The sequence below is a fragment of the Andrographis paniculata genome, unplaced genomic scaffold, assembly GCF_009805555.1.
Source record: "Andrographis paniculata isolate CXL003 unplaced genomic scaffold, ASM980555v1 Contig52END, whole genome shotgun sequence".
NCBI lineage: Eukaryota > Viridiplantae > Streptophyta > Magnoliopsida > Lamiales > Acanthaceae > Andrographis > Andrographis paniculata.
In genome coordinates, this window is record NW_026137587.1 from 7,654,791 (window position 1) to 7,673,862 (window position 19,072).

A 19,072-nucleotide genomic window follows, 5' to 3' on the forward strand; every position below is an offset into this window, starting at 1 on the left:
TGCCACCAGTCCCACCAAACGCTGCCGACACAATTCCATTACATTATCCATTTGTAGTTAAGTCCGTTAATCCCACGCATCACTCGGATCTTCACGACACTCGTCGATCTGCAGTCCTCACGCGTAGCCCCCCCTCTCTTATTGATCAAACAATTCATTCATTCACTCATTCAATCGCCACTCCCAACCCCACCTCTCCCTTTCATCGCCGAATCATCACATAAATTAACTTCTTTGACTCCCAGCAACTCCACTTGCACCTGCAGATCACATTCACATTCACATGCTTTCGTGTATATTTAATTATTTATTAATGGATGCGGACACATGATGCTCTGAGATTGTTCGAGATAGCTGAACTGAAAGTCAAAAAAATCTGTTCTTGATCCGAATTGGGGGAAGACATGGATGAAGCTTTGTTGGGTGGTCGCAGAGAGGCCGGCGGCAGCGGCAGCGGCGGCGCAGGATGGGACCGGAAGCGTTTGTTCGACAGAAGATCCGACGCTATTGCTCACGGATCAACGTATCAGAAGGCTGCTGCTTTGGTTGATCTTGTACGTTTTTTTGTTTTTCGTCTTTTTTGGTTTCGTCGAGTTGCGTTGCTTTTATGGCATTGTCTTGCGGTTTAGATAATGCCCGAAAAGGAGGTTCTTCTGATGTTTATTAGTATCGGCAACTTTCTTGATTTTCTTGAATAAAACAAGTGAAACAGTATATTCCATGAATATCGAATATGAACGTTTTGTTTAGGATTATGCGTTTTGTGACAAATACGCATCATCTTGAAAATAAGTTATGAAATGTGTTGTTTGGGAACATTCATGGTTGTAGCTTTCACTATGACTTTATTCTCTATGTGCAAAGGTTCTATAGAATAATTTCAATTTTAGTAAATCTAAATAGAGATGATAACACGAGATTTCGTTCTTTTTATTTCTTCTGGAGGTCCTACTTAATGAAAATATTGCTGGAGTATATCTTGATGTAGCATAAATATACACTTTGGATGAACTATGGATTTTAAATGAGTTAGCTTGCATGTTTCGGGCTTGCTAATGCACACGAAGTCGCAGACTGCACAATTTTCTTTAGTTCTGAATTTTGCTGTCATTTGAAGGAAACTTCTAATAGGTGACCTGACCTGGCTTATTGTAACTTCCATTTTTCAGAGTAATGGCATTTTGGATAAAGTAATGTTTTTCATGACCTAGATGGGGATAAATGTATTCATGTCGAAACTATTTTCAATTTTGGTGTTTTGTGTTGAATGTTCTTCTAACAATATCAAATGTGGATGCTTCTGCAGGCTGAAGATGGAATTGGCATACCAGAGGAGATTCTTGATCAATCTAGCTTTGGAACCTCCTTAAACTCATATTTAATGTTTTCACGATTTGATTTCCTTTGGACCGTCAACTACTTTGCCTTAATTGCTCTGAATTTCTTGGAGGTTTGTAGAGTCTCTCAACTGTTTTTTTGTTATGTTGTCTGAATTATAAGATCTGAAGCAAGTATCTTGACTCATGAATAATTGTTTGGAATCTAAGAAACCTTTATGGTGCACTGAGAACTGCAATAATCGCGACTACTACTTTCTAGGAGAGCTTCCATTCCTCACTACTGCTGAAAGTCTTGTTTATGAGGTAACTAGCATATTATTAATTGAATAGCCTGTGACTGTTTTTGAGTTGCTCAATTCATTTTATGTTACTGTTTAGATATTGCATCTGTATTCTAAATATTTTGATTTCTGATCTTTCTCTACTTTGCCTAGAACATAATCTACTACTTTTCTCTCCAAGAGAGAGAGAGAGAGAGAGAAAAGATTACTAGGCAATATAGATGTGAATAATGCTGAAAATCTTGGAATAACTAACAATAGCAAGATTGTATAGTGGATGGTAACTAAGGGAAAAAAGAAAGGATTTGTAATTTTATATGTCCGCACACATCCCTGTTTTCATTTTCTGAATCTGTTGTCTAATCCCATATATGAAAACTAAAGCTATTGTTGTTGTTGTTTTCTTTTTTTTTTTTTTTTTTCTGGAGTGGGGTTTCTGTCAGAGCTTCTTATTTATCTCATACACTATGTTTCCACTTTTTGCAGGGTGTGACTCTTTTGATTCTGGTTGTACATATACTTTTTCCAGTATCATATGAAGGATTCAATATCTTCTGGAAGAGTGTTCTTAATAGACTCAAGGTACATCATTTCATAGCCAAGGACATTTACAACAATTTTCTGTTTTAAGTATAAAAGCTTTTAGCATACAAAGGAGTTGTTGATAATTATTATTTTGCTGTAGATTATGTGCCGTTTGATGAAATTGTGAGCTTGTTTCTGTTGGGGTTGTATTCTATTCATACCAGATCCATATAAATAACTTAGTCTATTTCGATAAGGTAGTTTAGAGTACAAAAAGTTAGGAAGCGATAAACGAGTATTGCTTCCGAGGCTAGACCAAGTGAATCATCTAGAATAAACACCTAGAAGAGAAGATTAATGATAAGGTATTCGTTCTGCATGTATTCAAGATTGCCTCTTAGGACTTGGGATCATAGCTACTGTTTGCTCACTTTTTCTCTTTCTATTTCAATTCTAGAAACAATCAAAGAATGCTGTGAGGGAGACACCTAGCCTGTAGCAGTAAAATGTATTATTTAAAGTGATTTAGCATTTTCAGATTACGAGCTTATAATGAGGACTAGAAGGTTGAGGGAATGTGTAATAATCAGTCCGTGCCATTTCTTTTGGTTCAACTATTGGCATCTGAAGTCGTGTATTGAGGGTACATAGACCTGTCTGCTAAAGAAACAGTAATGGCGATATATCTTTTAGAATCTATTTCTTGCATTTGGTTCTGCATCATGAAACCTAGATTCTATATTTCAAGAAAAAAAATACATCAATAACTCAATCTCCCACATAGTATCGAAGGTGGACTTTTATATGTCCGTACCATCTATATCCGGATATTTCTGGCAGCATTTTCCCTGCAAATGATTTCTGTGCCATTTAAGAGTTTCTATCATCTTTATATTAACATAATTATCTGATGGCTGCATAGTCTATTTATATAGAAAATGTGCATGTGTTTTCTAACACTTTTGGAAATATTGATTTTTTTTTTCCTTATAATGAACTTATTTTATGAATTACGATCCTTAATCTTTTGCCTCTGTTTGCTGTATTTCATTTGCAGGTACTCTTTTTAGTAATACTTATTGTTGATCTATCAGTATATATTGTTTATCTTTCTCCAGCAGCATTCGATACTCTTCCATTCCGTATTGCACCTTATATCCGGGTTGTCTTTTTCATTCTTAACATAAGGTAAGGGTGCATCCATTTTGCAATGGCCTTACTAGTTCTTAGATTATTTTGTGCTTTTGCATAGCAATTTACCCCCTTTGATATCAAACATTTTCCTTTTTCCCCTCTTTTCTTTTCTTTTCTTTTCTTATAATGTTTATATTGCCTTGGATAGTTCATGTTCAATGGAGAACTTTTGCTCTATGAAAAGAGAATATAGCATTGTGGAAATCTGTTTGATAGATCGTCTTTATCATTATTTAACCTATAATATCTAAAGTAAAATATGCATTAACTATACTTTACAAAATTAACATTATATAGATAAAATGTCTGTATTGTTCTATTACTTGCTCGTCAAAATGTGCTTGTTTCATTATTTGTTTGTGAAAAATGTTTGTGTCCATTCATTACTTGATTGATAAACTGAGGATTCTTTTAACTGACTACAGGGACATACGGGATAGCATAATCATTCTTTATGGAATGCTTGGCACTTATCTCAATGTCATGGTGTGTTTTCTCTCAAAAATTCACTTCAAAGTTTTCTACTAAATTTCAAAAAGTTCGAAGCAAATTCATTGATTATCATTTTTTCTTTTGACTGGTTGTAATCGAAAACCAAATGCAGGCTTTATTGCTTTTATTCCTTCTGTTTTCTAGTTGGTTGGCGTATGTTATCTTCGAAGACACTGAACAGGGCAAAACTACATTTACCTCTTATGGTGTAACATTGTACGAGATGTTTATTCTGTTCACAACTTCCAACAATCCAGACGTCTGGATTCCTGCATACAAGTAAGTTTCTGCAGAAAACAAATACTGGATGCTGTTAGCATCTCTTTTTGAAATTTTTGCCATTCGAAAATGGATATTGTGCCGCAAATACACAGAAACGTAGGCTGGAATAATTAACTGCAACAATCTATTGATTCTGGTATTGTGTTTGAATCTCTAAATGTCCTAACTCGACAATCTAATTTTCTATGTAGGCAATCACGGTGGAATGTTCTATTCTTTGTCGTTTTTGTGCTTTTGGGGGTTTACTTTGTCACCAACTTGATTCTTGCCGTTGTTTATGATAGCTTCAAGGGTGAGGTGCGCTCTGTCCCTAATTATTTATTGAAATATATATGGTTTAACGCATCGAAAGTACCTAAACTGCATGCCATACAATATAGTGAAGGTGTTATTAGTGTTTGTGGCATGAATATTTTGCAAAACTGTAATTAGTCTATCACAAGATTAGACCCCTTTATCGATATGTCAGAGAAAAAAAATTGTGTGGTGTGGATGGAGGTAGTGTTTTTCGTGTTTAAATGGTGGCTGTAGATTTAAGAGCACATATCTTTATATTGCTGTTACTGGGAAAAAAAGTTAGGTTTTTCATTCCTTAAAGAGGCTATGCATCCTTCAAATCTTAGTCCAAATATGGAACTTTACCTTCTGAAGGAATGTTTTGAATCATATGCATCAACATTTTGACAACCTTGTGAATATGGATTCCCTTATTTGTTCTCATTTTAGAAGTGTGATAAGTAACTGATCTGTTTTTCTGCAGCTTGTGAAGCAAGTGGCTGAGAAGGATCGAACTAGAACAAGGGTACTGAAGAAAGCATTTAACCTGATTGATGAGAATGTGAGTAATATTTCATTTTCCACTAATTGGGATTACAAGGTATGTAAAAAATCATATGATGCCATAACTTCTTTCGTAGTAGGCTCTGAAACACCATCTGTGTTGATATGTTTCCTACACACAAGGGATGTGTCGGTTCTACTTTCAATTTTTAATTTACCTGTAACTGGAGAAAATCCTATTTTTATAAAGCATCATTCATGAACTTGCTTGATTTATTCTTTTCTTTTTGGTTATTGGCAGGAGCTTGGTTACCTTGACAAGGATCAGTGCATTCGTCTATTTGCAGAACTGAACAAATACAGGTTTTTTATATTTTTTTTAATAGGAGTAATATTTATTCTAGAAACATATGATATAGGAACCACCCCTAATTTTCTCTTCAGAAATGTTTTTCACTTCAAATTGTTTTTGCCTTAACATTAGCCATGTTCTTGTTGGTTGTTACCTGTTTATATGATGCATATATGTGTATATATATTAAGATGCTTTTCTTTTGTATCATTCAGCTCTGAATATTCAAAAACTCTGTTCCATGATATGTAGGACATTGCCCAAAATATCGCGCGAGGACTTTGAATTGATATTCTATGAGTTGGATGATAGTCATGATGTCAAGGTAACTCTTCCACTTTTTTCCATTTTCTCAAGATCAATTATCATCCAGTGCCATGTCTTCACCTGTGTTGCTTAGTTTTGTAGTCTTATACCCTGGACATGTATAGATTCTGAATGCTCGTGCTTTCAAATTGTTTTATATACACACGGATATGATCAAAATGGGATTCATTTTGTTATAGAAGTGATTGCATCGAAAGGTGGCTTTCTCCATATACTGTCACATTTACTGTTTTTCTGTTCTGTTGATTTACGTGCAGATTAATTTGGAAGAATTTGTTGATCTGTCGCATGCCATAGGACTCAGATTTCAGAAAGAGGAATCAGTAAATTATCTTTACGTCTTCTTAAGAGCTATGTTCTTTGATCTCTCTTACTGGGTACTTACTGCTGCTTTGCCTCTGCAGGAACCTGTTTTTCGAAATTGTTGTCCCACATTCTACAACTCTTATGCATCTGAGAAAATAAAAGAGTTTGTTCGAAGCGCCATATTCAATTACATTGTAGCATTCATTCTGATCCTGAACTTTGTTGCTGTTGTTATTGAGACAACGGTATGGCTGTTTAATCTAGGTGTTTCAAGAAATATTTTTGTTTTTATTTATTTATTTTGGCACTTTCTTGTTTGTAGAGAACTAGTGGTGTTTTTTAGGCTTGACAAGGACCAAGAAAGTCATATTTACAATGGGAGATCCTCTCCTCATAGCCCTACAAACCTAACTTGTAACTTGATATTTTCAGTAAATAATCTCACATAAGCATTGGCGTAAAGCACGCAGATCATAACAATAAAGAAGAAATAGGAAAAGTGTCTAAAAGAGAATCAATATTATCTTCCTTAACAAGTGAAGCCTTTGTTTTATTATTATTTACGTGTTTCTTGTTGCACTGCAGCTTGATATCGAGGATAATTCTGCTCAAGATGCTTGGCAGAAATTGGAGTTTGTATTTGGTAAAATCTTCATGAATTACATGCTATGATTTTATCATAAAGTTCCTTCAAATTCAAATCGTTGAGTGCGACTAAACCTAATATTGAAGCTATGAAATTGATTCAAATTGTTTGCATGTCTCTGAGTTAATATGGAATCTTTATTTAATTTCTGTAGATTTTATCCAACGCAAAATTTATCTATATTATTCTCATATTAAAGTAAAAGAGAATGGTGTTCACTGCTGACTGTACTTTCTCTTGGCAGATGTTATTTACGATTCCTAACATTATACTGGACTATCAAGTGTCAGTTTTCGACATTACTATCAAAATGAATGTGCTTACTTCTAAAGCATTGTCAGATAGATCTACATTTAGATATATATACATATATATGTTGTATGTATTGATCTCTATTTTACAAATGATACCGAGGTCTAGCTAGAAACATTTTAGATGTAATATATGCTTCGTGGAAGTTCTCTAAATGTTCTTACTTGGTTAAGTTTTTAACTGATCGTTCTCTTATTACCATTTCAAAAGTGGCTGTCTTGGTCTGTATTTTGCAATCTTATTCATATATGAAACTAAGAATTGGTATTTCCTTTCACAGGATGGATTTATGTCCTGGAAATGGCATTAAAAGTTTATGCCTATGGGTTTGAAAATTATTGGAGGGACGGACAAAATCGCTTTGACTTTATAATTACATGGGTTATTGGTAAGTATGGTTATCAATTTAATGAAACATGTCTTCTAGATTCATGTCGATAAACAAACTTCTAGTTGATCTTCCATTTATAGAATTTCATATACACATGTGTGTGTGTGTGTTTGTGTGAGCATTGTTTCTTGTTGGCAAGATTGAAACATGTATTATTCTTATCAATAATGCATGGTCAAAGCTAATTAAATACCAAAACCAGTGTAAAAAAGCAAAGAAAATAGTCATGTTCCTTGATCAGTATCTTCACATAATCAACAAGCACAATCTAATACTTTTTGCCGCCAAACTTACTGAAAGCAACTTCTTTGTGATATGTGTCATTGATCTTTCATGTATGACTGCTGAAAGTCAGAATTGAAAAGAGGAAATTATTTAGAAAAAGTGTCAACGTCGTAATTTCTTCCTGAAGTTTATGTTTGTTCTTTATTTTTATAACACTTAATGCTGAATACTGTCTTCTTTTTTACAGTAATAGGAGAAACAGCAACTTTTATCACCCCCACCGGAGGCAGTTTCCTCTCGAATGGTGAATGGTGAGGTTCCTTAACATATGATTTCTATGATGTTCTATTCCACCAATTTTTCTTCTAAAAATTCCAATTTTTCTTCAGTAACAAAAGTATAAAGCTGTTTTAGATGAAGAGATTGGAGATAATAACAGATTCACAATGTATTGACAAAACATTAGTATCTCCTTTCTCTTTCTAACCTTTTTCAAAAGCTTGATTAACTTATCCATAATTCTCGTTTATCCATCCCATCCTTCACATTAAACATATATTACATCAGGAATAGCAATTCTTTCATATAAAAAGCATAAGTCCTAACCTGACACCTGTACAAAATTGCTGTTGTGGTTTGAGCTGTTTGTTATGTGTCCGCAATGTTCATGAGGAAAAGATGAGAGTTATAGGCTTACCAAAATGTAATATAAAGCTCTTTCGATTGTATATCTATTTATTGAGGTGATTTTTAGCACATTTGAAGATGTGGTTCATTTGCGCGTCTTCTATGCATACATTAAGTTCTATTTGTCTAAATGTGAATGTGGATGTTAATTTGCAGGATTCGGTATCTTCTGATAGCAAGAATGCTACGACTGATTAGGCTTTTGATGCATGTTCCACAGTATCGTGCATTTGTGGCTACGTTCTTTACCCTAATACCAAGTCTAATGCCGTACCTGGGAACCATATTTTGTGTAATGTGTGTATACTGTTCCCTCGGTGTACAGGTATATTACTGCTTTTCGATGTAGTTTTCTCCTATATTTTGCTTCTCTTTTCCGCCCCTTCAAAATAGTAGCTTCAAACAGAACACAAAATTCGAAAAACAATATATACATATATAGATTTTGTGTTCTAACACAGCTAATGCATCTTTGATACCCCCTTATATTTGGTTCTTGATTTTTAATAGATAATTGAAAGGTCATGATAATGAACAGTTGAATTTGTCTTCCTGATATTTCACTCCTGTTTTTATTTAAAATTTTCTTCTGAACATTGTAGATCTTTGGTGGGGTAGTTTACGATGGGAATATGGATCTCGACCGGACTGACCTGAAAGATAATGAGTATCCTTGGTTGCGAGTGAATTTCATTTAGTCTTTATATATTTATCCTTAAACATGTAAAGATTTACTGATTTTGGGTTGTAAACCAAAAAAAAATAGAAAAAGAAATGCATAACTTTCTTGCCGGAGTTTACCTTGTGCAGTGTCCTGAGAACATTTGAAGTAACATTATTGGTTAATCGTCTTCTCATGAAGTTTCCTTGACAAACTTAGCTACTTACTCTTCAACTTCAATGACTACCCCAATGGCATGGTTACGCTTTTCAATTTGCTAGTGATGGGAAATTGGCAAGCATGGATGCAGGTAACGTACATTAGAAACTCGTTGCAGCAGTTCAATCGTTGCATCATTCTTTTTAAGCTAAAACCTTCTTTTTTGCAACATTTTGACGTTGCTTGCATTTAGTATGTTATGCGAATTGCATGCTAGATTTCTCTTCTCTGAGCACTGTAAATTTTTGGGTATTCTACCTCTTAGTGCCATTGTTCTTTTATATGATTCGATAATGGTTGTAACTCCAGAGCTACAAGGAACTGACGGGAACAGCTTGGGTCTACGTCTACTTCATCAGCTTCTATCTCATTACAGTGTTACTCCTTTTGAATTTGGTAAGTCATACTCAGTAATGCATCACAAACTTCTCGCATAATCTGAGACTAATTGGCATTATCGTACAATTGAGTGTTGAAATTAATTGTTGCTATGCTTCTTGCATTTTCCCTCCCTATTTTTTTCGAAACAATGGTTTGATCACTGATAATATGGTCACATGCTATGATCCCGAACTAGGAAAATGTTTCTTGAGACATGTTTTTCAAAGGTTTTCTGTTCGCTTCCTACGACTTCCATATTCAGGAACATTTTCTCCAGCTATCAAGTTCTCTGATCACTCTAGTAAGAGAATATGATGTGACATTTCTTTTCACTTGTATTTTTAGGTGGTGGCTTTTGTCTTGGAAGCTTTCTTTGCGGAAATGGAACTCGAAGCTTCTGACAAATCTGAAGAGGTGGATGTTAAGGTCTGTTGATTACTTTCATTACATGCATCTTCTCAATCATAATTCGGGATAATCAAACTCCAGCATATATCTCATGGATTAATCAATAGAGGATCATCTGTTGCTTGGTTATCTTAGAATTCACACAGCATATAGATTTCTTATATACATTGCAATAGAAAATCAAATCAAATCAAATTATTTACACGATGAACTCCATGTTCAGGATGACAATGGAAAGGAGCGAAGGCGTCGTCTTGGGTAAGTCTACTGCCACCATTTTCTTTCTTTGTTGATGTAGCTTGAGATACATTTCGATCTTATATATATTTATTTATTTTGTCGAATTTGTGCTTATGCCGTGGCAGTGCTAAGTCGAGGAATCAGAGGGTTGACATGCTTCTGCACCATATGCTGAGCGCAGAGCTGAAAACCACCGAATGCTCCGAGGCATAAACTGGATTCACAGTGATTACTCTCTCCCACATTTTCGTCTGTTTACTGCAATAAGTCTCCCGTTCTTCATGTCCAAATTTTATATGGAACTCACCGAGGACAATCTGCAGGTTCCCTTTGTTATATCATGTCGATGATCGAGCTTTTTTGCAAAATGAATTATTACAGGACTAGTTGTTTTAAGTGTGGTTTGATCTTTAGGCCATTGGAGGTTGTGAAAAATGCTTCAGTCTTGTTTTGGTTATTACTACTAACATAGTTTATATGTTTGTCCATATATATGAGATTTTAGTCTCACATTTTTGTACTTAATTTGATCGTTTCTTCGGGTGGCTTTCGATGTAGTATTACTTCAATTCGATCATATTATTTTTTGCTTTGGTCAGCAGATTTACATATTATGAATAAAATAAAAAATAACAAAATTTAACGAATTTTCATTAAAAGTATATTGGTTCTTTTTAATCAAAGAGAGGTGAGAAAACAAGAAATTATTAAATTTCTATTTCATGAAAAGGTGTGGGGAATTGATTGATCACACAGTTGGCCAAATTGCCAAAAGGAAGAACAAGACCAAACATTACATGGCACACTTATCAATGACCCCTCTCCAACTTTTTGGAAATTAGGGTTTTTAGGGTTTCCAAAATCCCCAATCCCCATTCCTATTTTTGTCCCTTAATGGCAATCCTCAATCCCAATAAAGATTCCAATGCAGAAAATGAAAATTTAATCATCCTCTCCTTGTGATCATATATATATATAAAAAAAAAACTTCTCAATTCACTGTTCCATTAACTCTACAAGAACCCTAATTATACATATATATATATATATATGAAATTTTCACATTATCAATCTCCATTAATGGAACAATCATCAGTGTTCTTCATCATCTGCATGCTGCATTCCTTCATCACCCTAACCTGTGGAGGCCTCATTATGTTCTACCACAAGGAGGTTTTGGCCTTCGGGCACGGCGTCGAGACGGCGAGGATGCTCTGGGGATCGACGCCGCATGATCAGCTGATCATCGAGGTGTCAAACTCGTTTTCCGGCCTGCTGCTGGTCCTTATAGGGGGCCTGGTTTTCATGGTGGGGTTCGTCCGGGATCGGGAGTTCCAATTGTTCTTCGCCAAGGGATGTGTGGTGTTGCATTTCCTGATGGCCATATGGAGAGCATTCTTTGAAAGACGATTGGAGGATTTGGCGTCGGATTGGCCGCGGCAGCTCGTCGGGGATTTAGTGTTGGCTCTTTCATGGGTTTTAGTTTTTGCTTACACTTGGTCGGACAAGTATGATTAATGAGTAATGAATTGGAGGATTGATCTTGGAAAAAATTTGGGTTTGATCTTGTGCTTGTGTGAATCTTTTGATGTAATAATGTGGATGGATTGTAAAATTTAGTGTAGTAGCCAGTAGGGTTACTTGGCAAAATCTTTACAAATATATTATTATACAACTTTGATTTGTATACTAGTTACTTCTGTCACCTAACAATCTATGAATTTGTGTAGATTTTTTTTTTTTTTTAATGCATTTATTTATGGGTTTTTAATTTGAATTTTGATATTTAAAAGACAAAATAATTTATTATATGCAATTGTACATAAAATATATATGGGTTATAAGGCTTTCCAAAGAATTGAGATATTGCATAGCAAAAAGAATAGAGAAAAAGAAAAAATATATATATTTAGTTTTGTTTGTTTGAATAATAATTGACATGTGTAATTATTGCAAAAAGTCAACGTGCATTTAAAACTAGAACATGCATGCATTAATTAAATTTAACCAGTCTTATCTACCCATTCCAATTATATATATATATATATATATGTTGCAAAGTTATTTCGAAGTTACTCTTTTATATATATATATATATATTATACACTAAATTAATGCAAATTTCAAAATTTTGAAAAGTTTTTAATATATATATATTGTTGATGTGCAAATCTAAGTCCCACATACTATGTATGAGACATTTTAGAGGATATCCAAAATAAATCCGTGCGGTTTAACTTGTTTCAGTCGCTAATTACTTGCTTTTTTATTTTAATAAAAATTAGACAATTGATAATCATGTAAAATTTTATTGAATTATATTAGTTTTATTTGCTTTGATTAATTTTTTGTTTTACTATAATATAAAATAAATACTTAAAAAATAGTACATTAACAGGTGAAAGAAGTAATTTTCTAGTAAAATATAGCATCAAATCAATTATTTAAATATATAATCAAAATAAATTAATAAGCCAAAGCCCGTTGATGAAGAAGCCCATGAGGAAGATGAAAATCAAATCGATCATTCCATCCTTAACAAGGAATGATCATTTCTAATTCAACGCACGTGTATAAAAATTAATAATCCAAATACTATATTTCTTATTATTATTATTATTATTATTATTATTATTATTATTATTATTATTATTATTATTATTATTATTATTATTATTATTCTTGATTCTAGAATGCAAAAATAAAAAGGAAATTTGAGTTTTGGCTCTAGGGAATAATAATTTTGAATCGGGGACAATTATATGTTTACTTTTTGTTCAACTGTGTGATTTTTTATTGATTTTTGTTTAAATTTTGGATGAATCATATCTGTATCAATTTTATTTTAACATAAATTTATAACATTTAGTAACACATGACACACATATATATAATAATAATAAAAAATTAATTATGTCCATATTTGTTTTGAATTGTCCAAATGCATTATACTTGGTGGTCAATCCATTTTATTGTACCTAAAAGAGAAGTTGAATTTTACAAAATTTAAAACTTGTATAGAGATGAGTCTTGATACGCCATCTCATAAATAAACAATTTAAGGGTGTCTTTCAATATATTTTTAAAGTATTTTATAATATTTTGAATAAAATTAATAATTAATGTAAAATAAAAATAAACAATTCTTCTTTCCATATTATTGATTTCTTCTTTCTTGGACTTGGACTGACTTGTTGTTCTTTTTTGTCTCCCACTAGGAATCAAACTCTTGTTATTTTCTTTTTCCTTCTTCAGTTTTGCCCCCACTACACATTTAAACATAATAAATTATTATAATCAAGTAGTTAGCTTGGTAAATTTCATATTTAAATAAATTGTTTATAAATGACCAACAAAATATATTTCAAAATGAGTTTAGTAGTTTCCTAACATGTAGTATAACTAAAAAGATTACGATCCAATAATCCACAACCCGACCCACCCATTTCAAGAAAGAAACGGTTACCCGTACCCGTACATCTATGTCTATGTATACTACGTCATCCTCGGGTCGACCCATGTCACATCCCCCACGCGCCTTCTAGCGCGTGTCTGACCAAAAGAATTCGAAAGCAAAAGGAAAGTGCGGTGGGTGTGCAGACCAGACCACAGCACTTCATATCAGACCTGACCAGAGCTGCAAAACCCTAACCATGGCGGACGAAGAAGACGACTTCATTAATCCGAATCAATTACCCCAAATCCCACCCCAATCCTCATTCCTGCTGAAGCTCATGAGCAAGCGCCGCACCTGGGTGTTCCTCTTCGTCTCCGTCTACGCCGCCCTCCTCTCCCTCTCCTGGAACCTCCTCAAATCCGCCCTCTCCCGCTACGAAGCTTCCCTATCCTCCTCCTCCTCGGCGCTCTACGCCTCCGCCCTCCTAGGCCTCGCCTTCGGCGTCCTCTCCATGGTCGCCGCCCTCGCCGTCGCCGTCCCCGCCACCGTCGTCACCTGGATAACCGTCCTCGTCCTCCTCACCTTCTGCGGCAAGCCGCGGGAAGCTCTCGTCGTCGAGGGCAAAAAATTGACGGCGGAGATCACCGGCTCCGTCGTCCGCGTCCTCATCAAGGAAGGTAATGTCGTCGCCGCCGTCTGCGCCGTCCTCGGCTACTTCGCCCTCGTCCGCAACCGATCGGACGCCGCCGCCGCCGATTTTGACTAGCCGCCGGCGCCGGCGATCTGATCATCAATGAATCAATCCGTTTCATTGTGTATGTGCTGTGCAATACAAATCGATTAATTAATTAATTATACAATCAGAATCCCCTTTCTTTGATCAAACAATTTTTCTTCTTCCTCTTCACAAAATTTTTACTATTTTCTTTGTAGTAGCATAATTTTGGAAAGCTCTGTTCTGTTGCAGCTGTCTGTCTGACTTGACTGTTGATCAATCTTTCTTACCTGCAATGGTGTCTGTTCTATATATGTCTGTAAGTTTGTTGTATGTACAGATCAGTTTGCCTGATTTAGCAATGGAGACGACGATGATGATGATGAAATTGAGGAAGATGGAGTTACTACTGCACTATGATTTTGTATCTCTTCTGTAAAGCCGTTTGATCTCTTTGTCGATTAGAAAAACTTGCAATAAAAAACCCAACCAATCCTAACCTAAAAACAACTCTCATTCATTCCTTGCTCCTCGAAATTTTGTAATTTGACGACCGGTTTCGATCGACGTCGGGAGTTTGAACTAACGACCTTGTGACCAAAAAATTGTCTTTGGAACAATGCATGATCTTTGTCCAGTATAATAATGCAGTTACTCTTCTTTAACGGTAGATTTTACGTTACTCAAACATATTATGTTCGAATCGTATTTAATAAAATTAAATTTCATTAATGAATTTGTCCGATAAATTAAACTGACCCAACAAACTTTATTTATAATTTGTAACTTTCAATTTACGCAATGGGCAATGCAATGCAATGCATTCGACAGTTATTGCATTTATAAATATGATGTTGTCTTGACATAATCAAATAAATTTTAGTTTATGCACAAGATTAAAGCAATCATTTTTTAAATTTTATAAAATTTAGCAATCAATAAATATGACGTTATATTAAATAAAAATATATATAAGCATACTGTATTGATATATTTTTTTTGTTAAAATTAAAATTTGATGAATTGTAATCTAGACTACGTTAATGTTGGATGGGGTTTGGGTTTTAGGCCAAAACCCTTGTTTCGTTCCACCGTAGCAAACGACGAAGAGGACGTCGAGATGACAATGGCCGCCGCCGCGAGATCTGTTTTCCGGTCTTCAACCGTCCGTGCCGCCACCGTCGCTCCGAGGCTTGCCTCTCAATCGAAAGCCGCTGGCTCCTCGGTTCACCTTCAATCGAGAACACCGCTCTCTAGACAATTCTTCGGGTTTGTATGCTACGTTTGTTGAACACCGCGTTGTTTTTACTCAATTTGCAGATTCGATACGTTGTTAGTTGATATCTAATTATTATTTTTTATTTTTCAATTTCTAATTGGTTGATTAAAGGATCCCCGTTGAAATGAGCGCGTGCGTGAAATCAATGCAGCCTTACCACACTGCCACTGCCTCCGCATTGATGACGTCGATGCTTACAGTCTCCCGCTGTGGTTTTGGTTGGCTTTCTGAAGGTGTTTGACTAATTTACAATATTAGTTGTTCTGTTGAATATTGAGTTATTTGAGTTAATTTGAGTTACTCTGTTTGTGAAAATTTACGGCGGGGTTAAGGCCCTGTAATCCATTATTAATAGTTGGTTATTTGTTGAATGAGTTATTCCAATAATGGTATATGATTTATGCTAAGAGATGTTTTTGGTACTAAAAAGAAGATAATTGGATATGTTGACACTGTATAATATGTGCCTCTTGTTAGTGTAAAAATTCCATTCATTAGACCAGTTCACACTTCTGGAATATAAGAATATAAGTACAGATGCATTTTGGGGTTTTAGAGATGTAAGCCTTTTATGCGTGTCAACCTTGTAAGTTGTAAGATGCTTGAACCCATATGTTTCGTTATCAAACTCTGCTGTTGTGTATGCTCCATTTGTGACTGCTCAAATCCAGTGGATAACTTCTATATGTGTATTCTTACTCCTCTGTGCTAGAAGAAGGCTTGAATGCTTGATTTAGTAAGTGTTGATAGTCTGACTAATCAATGACTTTTTAATTCTTGATTTAGGTATCTAGTGCTGTTTGTAGAGCTCTCTTTGCTGCTTGTATCCTAATTTGGTTTATCTGGTGAGTTAGTGAACTATAGATGATTTCCTACTTCCAGAAACATTGTTAATAGACCTGGGATATGAATAAACTGGACTATGTCAAATTCAACAATAGTTTGTTCTATATCCTTCTGTCCCTTTATCCACTGTATACCTTACATTTGTTCTTTTAGGTGATAAATAGCATGGGTATAATTGCCCTGTTCTGTTTGTTCCTTCCAAAATTTTCAAGCTGTTTCAAGTGTTTTTCCAAATTCGCTTTCCAAACATTGATGCATGAGCATGTTTTTTAATCTTCCTGGCATAAGCTTCCCCTCAACTGTATGACATCCAGAAGTAAAGAGGCCTGTTGTAATACCCAACAAAATGTACTTTAACTTGAACATATATAAACTAGTGCTTTCTTCTGGTATATAGAAACAAGGTGTTTTGAACTTACATTATTGATTTTCTTTTATATGTGATTTGCTCATTCAAAACCTAATGATTGGATCCCTCTACTTCCATTTTTGTGCATTTGTGTTCTTGTATATTATTTGTATTGCCAGAGTATGTAATAAAAAGTTAACCTTTGATTGTCACTGTTGTATTCTATTCGATCAAACTGGATTAGTATCCAGGCTTGTTTACAGAAGAAGGGTACTAAGATTAACACTTGTGTGTTCATCTTGATTTAACCAGCTGGCCGCAATGGTGTGTGATGAACTTTGAAGGCATCGATTTTCTTATCTAATTTGATGGGAGAAAATGATGAAGTTTTAATTGAGCACTCTGTTCCTAGAAAATATTACATTGCATGTTTCTTTGTTTCACAATTACATGGAGACATTATGTTGTGACTGAGGGTTTTATATTGATGATGAATGTCTGATTTCTCATTTATCAATCAGCCTGCAATGACGATCTGTGATGGGTACACATGATCCTTCAAGTTGACAGGGTTTTCTATTGATGGTCGGTGTCTGATTTCTCCTTAGTCAAACAGCTCACGATGATGAACTATGATGAGTATGCACAATCCTTCAAAGTGTCCATATTAGAGATGTTTTTAGGTGGTGGGAAATCTTAACCCTGTTGATAAGTTTGAGGTATCTGTTCTTGCTATAATAGTTTGTTTTTATCTATATTGCACTTTGTATCATTTCATTGCTTAGAATACCTTTACCTCTGATCAAGTGAGATTTAGATGAAGAAACCCAAAGATATATGCTTTTAGAAAAATCTCAACAGCATGATGTTGTAAAATCTACCTGTGTTTCAGCAATAAATTTATGCATTTGCTCATGAGTCATGCTCATGTTTTCAGTAGATCAATTCATCAGACAATCCATGTTATGGTAATGTATCTATTTTACGGATTTTGAAAACAGTTCATTTATCAAACAAATTATCTGAGAACTTAAAGATTCAATGCACAAATTCTAAGAGAAGGTTTTGCAATCAGGCTTGAATTGAACTATGTATAGCCCAAGGAAAAAAAATGATTCCAGGCAATATATTCTTATCACATGGTACAGAGGCACATGTGTGCTTGCATGTGTATGTGTGTTTCGTTACTCATTCGATGTATTAGCAATTTTCCAATCATATGCATAAAGACTGACAATAATGTTCAGGGAATGAAGTGATCCAGCTGAAAATCTGGATATCCTTCCTGTTTCTCATACTCCTCCATGGAATCAAACTCGTACCTCGTTTTCTGCCTGTCTGTATAGTAAGAACCTACTGCATTGTTGTTTCTTGAGGCGCCACCTTGGCGGCCACCATTGTAGTAGTACTTGCTGTTGTCATTATCTGTCAACCTAGTGTCGCTCATCCCTTGTGGTTCACTCCTGTAACCTTGATAGCCCCATAAGGCACTGTTGCCGACATTGCTGAAGCTATCAGGGTGACCTCCATTGGAGTAGTATTCCTTAGGATCTTCACTCCTCAACTCTTTGTCATCATCAGAGAACTCATCCTCCTTTATATTGTTGTCATCATCTATCAAGTAGCTCGTCTTGTAGGTGTTTAAATCGTCAGTTTCTGGAGGGGTGGCTGGAGCTGCAGCTGGTGCTGAGGTGGGAGCGGCGCTGATTTGGCTGGTGGTGGGAGCAGGAGCAGGGGCTGGGCTGGGAGGTGTAGGTACACTTTGTTCATCAAGGTGGATGTATTTTGAGAAGAACATCGTCTTTCTGGCCTCGCTAGATTGTTGGCAAGCAAACAACACTATGAGCAAGAGACATGAGAATTGAGTGGCAAATGTGGCCATTAGGAGAGCAAATGGATTGGAGCAAAAGATTGCTGGTAAGTTTTAATGTTCTTCACACACACACACACACATATATATATATGCATGCTGGTGTTATTATTTATTTACAAATACTGTTTTCTATTGGTGAAATCTTTGATGCTGGATTTGTCATTTCTTTATTTATTAAAGAAAAAGGAAAAGGGGTTAGTTTTAGAAACATAGTAGTGATTGTGAGGCGAAATATGATGCGGGGATTGAGGGAATTAGAAAAAGTCAGTGGGAGTGGGACATGAAAATTGACAATAATGATTTCGTAGAGCATACATTTGTTTAGGCTTCCCATGTGAGGGTATTGAAAATGTTGGGTGTGTTCCTAACTTTACCACACCCCCTCATGAGTAGTCATAAATATGGTCTGCCCATGTATTTGATCTCTCTCTATATATGTGTATGGTTTTTACTTTTTAGTTAAATGTTGTGAGTTTCAATATAAGCTATATATATTATGTTGGATAAATCATTATAAATCAAGATTGTGTTCTATAGAGATTACATAGAAAAGCATAGCCGAGA

The 19,072-nt window shown here is 35.1% G+C and overlaps 5 protein-coding genes across 7 annotated transcripts; 4 read left to right on the plus strand and 1 right to left on the minus strand.

Annotated features, from left to right (window-relative positions):
• The first annotated feature begins 29 nt into the window (after positions 1 to 29).
• LOC127254316 (two pore calcium channel protein 1A) lies at positions 30 to 10,526 on the plus strand. Its single transcript, XM_051279371.1, has 23 exons — positions 30 to 554; positions 1,307 to 1,450; positions 1,548 to 1,643; positions 2,108 to 2,203; positions 3,204 to 3,334; positions 3,766 to 3,826; positions 3,945 to 4,111; positions 4,306 to 4,411; positions 4,875 to 4,952; positions 5,196 to 5,257; positions 5,499 to 5,571; positions 5,831 to 5,896; positions 5,978 to 6,124; positions 6,465 to 6,522; positions 7,118 to 7,225; positions 7,701 to 7,764; positions 8,297 to 8,465; positions 8,743 to 8,807; positions 9,021 to 9,111; positions 9,330 to 9,416; positions 9,747 to 9,827; positions 10,033 to 10,067; positions 10,175 to 10,526. Exons 1-23 carry the CDS (start codon positions 405 to 407, stop codon positions 10,260 to 10,262), a joined length of 2,223 nt encoding a protein of 740 aa, XP_051135328.1. The 5' UTR covers positions 30 to 404; the 3' UTR covers positions 10,263 to 10,526.
• Positions 10,527 to 11,129: 603 nt separating this feature from the next.
• On the plus strand, positions 11,130 to 11,567 carry LOC127254448 (uncharacterized). Its single transcript, XM_051279540.1, has one exon. The coding sequence runs from the start codon at positions 11,130 to 11,132 to the stop codon at positions 11,565 to 11,567; it is 438 nt and encodes a 145-aa protein (XP_051135497.1).
• Positions 11,568 to 13,656: 2,089 nt separating this feature from the next.
• Positions 13,657 to 14,888, plus strand: LOC127254772 (uncharacterized). The gene is made up of 2 exons (XM_051280047.1): positions 13,657 to 14,261; positions 14,502 to 14,888. Exon 1 carries the CDS (start codon positions 13,703 to 13,705, stop codon positions 14,210 to 14,212), a length of 510 nt encoding a protein of 169 aa, XP_051136004.1. The 5' UTR covers positions 13,657 to 13,702; the 3' UTR covers positions 14,213 to 14,261; positions 14,502 to 14,888.
• Positions 14,889 to 15,190: 302 nt separating this feature from the next.
• On the plus strand, positions 15,191 to 18,972 carry LOC127254773 (protein NUCLEAR FUSION DEFECTIVE 6, mitochondrial-like). 3 transcript variants are annotated; one of them, XM_051280048.1, is made up of 3 exons: positions 15,191 to 15,430; positions 15,552 to 15,673; positions 17,157 to 18,972. In XM_051280048.1, the coding sequence occupies exons 1-3, from the start codon at positions 15,282 to 15,284 to the stop codon at positions 17,174 to 17,176; spliced, it is 291 nt and encodes a 96-aa protein (XP_051136005.1). In that variant the 5' UTR covers positions 15,191 to 15,281; the 3' UTR covers positions 17,177 to 18,972. The 3 variants fall into 3 exon arrangements, with proteins under 3 accessions (XP_051136005.1, XP_051136006.1, XP_051136007.1); XM_051280049.1 differs by lacking the exon at positions 17,157 to 18,972 and adding an exon at positions 16,948 to 17,142; XM_051280050.1 differs by lacking the exon at positions 17,157 to 18,972 and adding an exon at positions 16,227 to 16,941.
• Positions 17,741 to 18,433, minus strand: LOC127254771 (uncharacterized). The gene has a single exon (XM_051280046.1). It carries the CDS (start codon positions 18,431 to 18,433, stop codon positions 17,879 to 17,881), a length of 555 nt encoding a protein of 184 aa, XP_051136003.1. The 3' UTR covers positions 17,741 to 17,878.
• Positions 18,973 to 19,072: the final 100 nt, after the last annotated feature.

Coding starts and splice junctions, on each gene's coding strand:
- LOC127254316 (XM_051279371.1), top strand. CDS start 405: ATGGATGAAGCTTTGTTGGGTGGTCGCAGAGAGGCCGGCGGCAGCGGC. Junction 1,451..1,547: donor TTGCTCTGAATTTCTTGGAG/GTTTGTAGAGTC, acceptor TTGGAATCTAAG/AAACCTTTATGGTGCACTGA. Junction 4,412..4,874: donor ATGATAGCTTCAAGGGTGAG/GTGCGCTCTGTC, acceptor GTTTTTCTGCAG/CTTGTGAAGCAAGTGGCTGA.
- LOC127254448 (XM_051279540.1), top strand. CDS start 11,130: ATGGAACAATCATCAGTGTTCTTCATCATCTGCATGCTGCATTCCTTC.
- LOC127254772 (XM_051280047.1), top strand. CDS start 13,703: ATGGCGGACGAAGAAGACGACTTCATTAATCCGAATCAATTACCCCAA.
- LOC127254773 (XM_051280048.1), top strand. CDS start 15,282: ATGACAATGGCCGCCGCCGCGAGATCTGTTTTCCGGTCTTCAACCGTC. Junction 15,431..15,551: donor CTCTCTAGACAATTCTTCGG/GTTTGTATGCTA, acceptor GGTTGATTAAAG/GATCCCCGTTGAAATGAGCG. Junction 15,674..17,156: donor TTTTGGTTGGCTTTCTGAAG/GTGTTTGACTAA, acceptor TTTATCAATCAG/CCTGCAATGACGATCTGTGA.
- LOC127254771 (XM_051280046.1), bottom strand. CDS start 18,433: ATGTTCTTCTCAAAATACATCCACCTTGATGAACAAAGTGTACCTACA.